Raw genomic sequence first — 2,500 nt, 5'->3', positions numbered from 1 at the left:
ACATTTACCACAGAAAGTCTCCCTGAAGTACTGTGGCCCTCAGGGTTCAACACACCGCACTCACCACAACTCATGAGGTGCAAGTACTCACATCACAACAGGAAGTGTTTCCAGGGGGACATGAGAAGAGTGACGGACACTGTGTAACATTAGACTGAACCAACGCTATTAAAACCTCAATATCACACGATTCAGATATTATTGCAAAAATGTTAGCTGTTAGCTTAGCCTTTGGGTCCGTCCCTTTTTAGTGTCCCCTGGAAACACCTCTGTTGTGTTGTGATTAGGTTTGTGTTTTGTTTGTTCCTGAGGTTGATGTGTTTACTGACTGTTTCACTGTCACAGAAAACACAGTGTTGGTGAATTTCAGGACACCTGGAGGATCTTAAAGGTTCTCCGAGGATCCTTAAAGATCATTGAAAGGCCCTTGAACATTCTCCACTCTCCTGGAATAGTGAACATGAACTTTGAAACTCAGACTTAAAGTCAAGATCCTCGATTCCGTCTTGGAATTCAAACTTTTCAATCACTTTCAAGGATTGTCAGAAAGATTCAATGATCCCTACCCTGCTGGAATCTGGAGATGTGACATTAACACGTCCAGTTTACTTCAGCCTGCTGAACTTTGTTTCTACGGAGACCTGGATTCCTGGAACACCTTGAAAGGAAAGAGAAGGACTTGAATGTTTTTTTAAAACCTGGAGACCACCTTAAACGTTTTTAAAATCCTTGACAAGAATTGTGCTTTGAATCTCAGGTGTCTCACAACTCTGTTAATGAAGATCATGTCATGTGACTAAAAGCTCCAGAATGGACGTTGCAGTTTGATTGTTTTGTCTTTGTTGCTTTTAAAAATGGCATCACACAATCACTCCGATCAGAAGCAGCATGACCGATCAATAATCAATAATCAATAATCAAACACAGCAGCTGACCTGACTCAGTTCCAGCTGATTTATTCAGTTGTGGACATACAGACTTCATCATGAAGGACAAGTAAACGCAGTTTCCTCCTCTGCTACAAAAAATGCGGGACGCTCCTTTATTTCATTTTTTTCCTCTTTTCTTTTATATTGCACAAAAATAATGAGCAAAAACAAACATGTGCCGCAGATGATGTAAAAAAATTAACTGAAAATCCAGTTTCTCTCCTGCTGCCAGGGACTCACTCACACCAATATACATAAACTCCTAAACTTTAACTATTTTACACAACATATACAATCCTGGATGTGGTCTGACCCCTCCACTCTTTAAAACAACTGCAAGGCATTAAAGCAAGGCAGGCTGGCTGGGATTTGAACCCTCACATGCTCAGTAACAAATAATAATAATAATAATAATTATAATAATAGTAATAATAATAATCAACAGTCTGAATGAAAGTGGTAGAAGAAGAAGTGCCTGAAAAAACCTGCGACATTCCCTTTGACTGTACAAAAATATGCCTGAAAATAGTTTTACTTCTCCATATCTTTAAAAAGATGAGGTATGTCTGGTCATGTAAATATCAAAAAGTGTTTCCTGCCATACCTGTGGTCGGTTTGGGTTTTAACTCAACATTTAATGACATTTCCCACACCTGGAGGGGGGCGGACCCCCCCACAATACAACACAAACAGGAGGATCAGGGTGTGGGAAACTCAGAGTCACATATACAGTCCTGAAGTCGTAGTCCTGGTCCTGGTCCTGGTCCTGGTCCTGGTCCCGGTGCTGGTCCCGGTGCTGGTCCCGGTGCTGGGAAGCAAAGGAAACTAAAGAGTCTTAAATCCTGATCTTAGTGTTAATTAGAGTCATTTCTGGGTCTGGGTGGGAACGCATAGTCCGGATCCTGGTTCAGACCCGAACAACTGAAAACAAAATCCATAAAACCCTGTTGAGGTGATTTCATTTCATTTCATTTCATTTTTTGCTGAAGTACCGCAGCGTGTGTACAGTCCATCCGCTCCCCGCAACCTGAGCCCGGGCAGCAGCAGCCACATCACACCGGTCCCTGACCTCGACCTCCAGAACCGGCTGCGGGGAGAAGAGGCGGATGAGAGATGACAGTCCCCCTTCACCCCCCCACCCCCTCCCTCACCCCCCCTGAGGGATCAATAAGTGAACACCAGGTCCGAGAAGTTGGCCTCCAGCCAGTCCCCGGCGATCATCTCGCTGAGCTCCGGGGTGCAGTAGTCCGGGAACTCGAAGTGGGACCCGAGGCTGCCCTCGCTGCTGCACGAGTCCAAGTCTTTATCCACCAGGGACAAGCTCAGGTTCCCCGGGGCCGAGCTGGAAGACGAGTTCCACGGCTCGGAGGAGGCGTGGAAGCCGGCCAGGAGGCTGAAGGCGAAGTCGTTCCCCTCCGAGGGGAGATCATCGAGGTCCTCCCCGCAGCAGGAGGAGGAGGTGGAGCCGGACCGGGACGAGGATGCGGGTGAGCGGGAGGCCGGGTAGGAGGCGGTACCGGTGCCCTGCCGGGTGATGTTCTTGAAGCTGTAGAAGAGCCGACCGGAAGACT

The 2,500-nt window shown here is 46.7% G+C and overlaps 1 protein-coding gene and 1 long non-coding RNA gene across 2 annotated transcripts in view; one reads left to right on the top strand and one right to left on the bottom strand.

Annotated features, from left to right (window-relative positions):
* LOC130187441 (uncharacterized) overlaps positions 1–776 on the top strand; it is a 1,865-nt gene extending 1,089 nt beyond the window's left edge. Inside the window, exon 3 of the long non-coding RNA XR_008830460.1 lies at positions 1–776. This exon is cut by the window's left edge and continues 45 nt beyond it. This is a non-coding gene — a long non-coding RNA (uncharacterized LOC130187441).
* Positions 777–2,093: 1,317 nt separating this feature from the next.
* Positions 2,094–2,500, bottom strand: part of sox11b (SRY-box transcription factor 11b) — a 1,608-nt gene continuing 1,201 nt past the window's right edge. Inside the window, exon 1 of the mRNA XM_056405027.1 lies at positions 2,094–2,500. This exon is cut by the window's right edge and continues 1,201 nt beyond it. Within this exon, the coding sequence (XP_056261002.1) occupies positions 2,094–2,500 (407 nt within the window).

Source organism: Seriola aureovittata, chromosome 19 (genome assembly GCF_021018895.1).
Source record: "Seriola aureovittata isolate HTS-2021-v1 ecotype China chromosome 19, ASM2101889v1, whole genome shotgun sequence".
Lineage (NCBI taxonomy): Eukaryota > Metazoa > Chordata > Actinopteri > Carangiformes > Carangidae > Seriola > Seriola aureovittata.
Note: the sequence above shows the minus strand (reverse complement) of the source record. Positions and strands in the feature narration are given on the sequence as shown.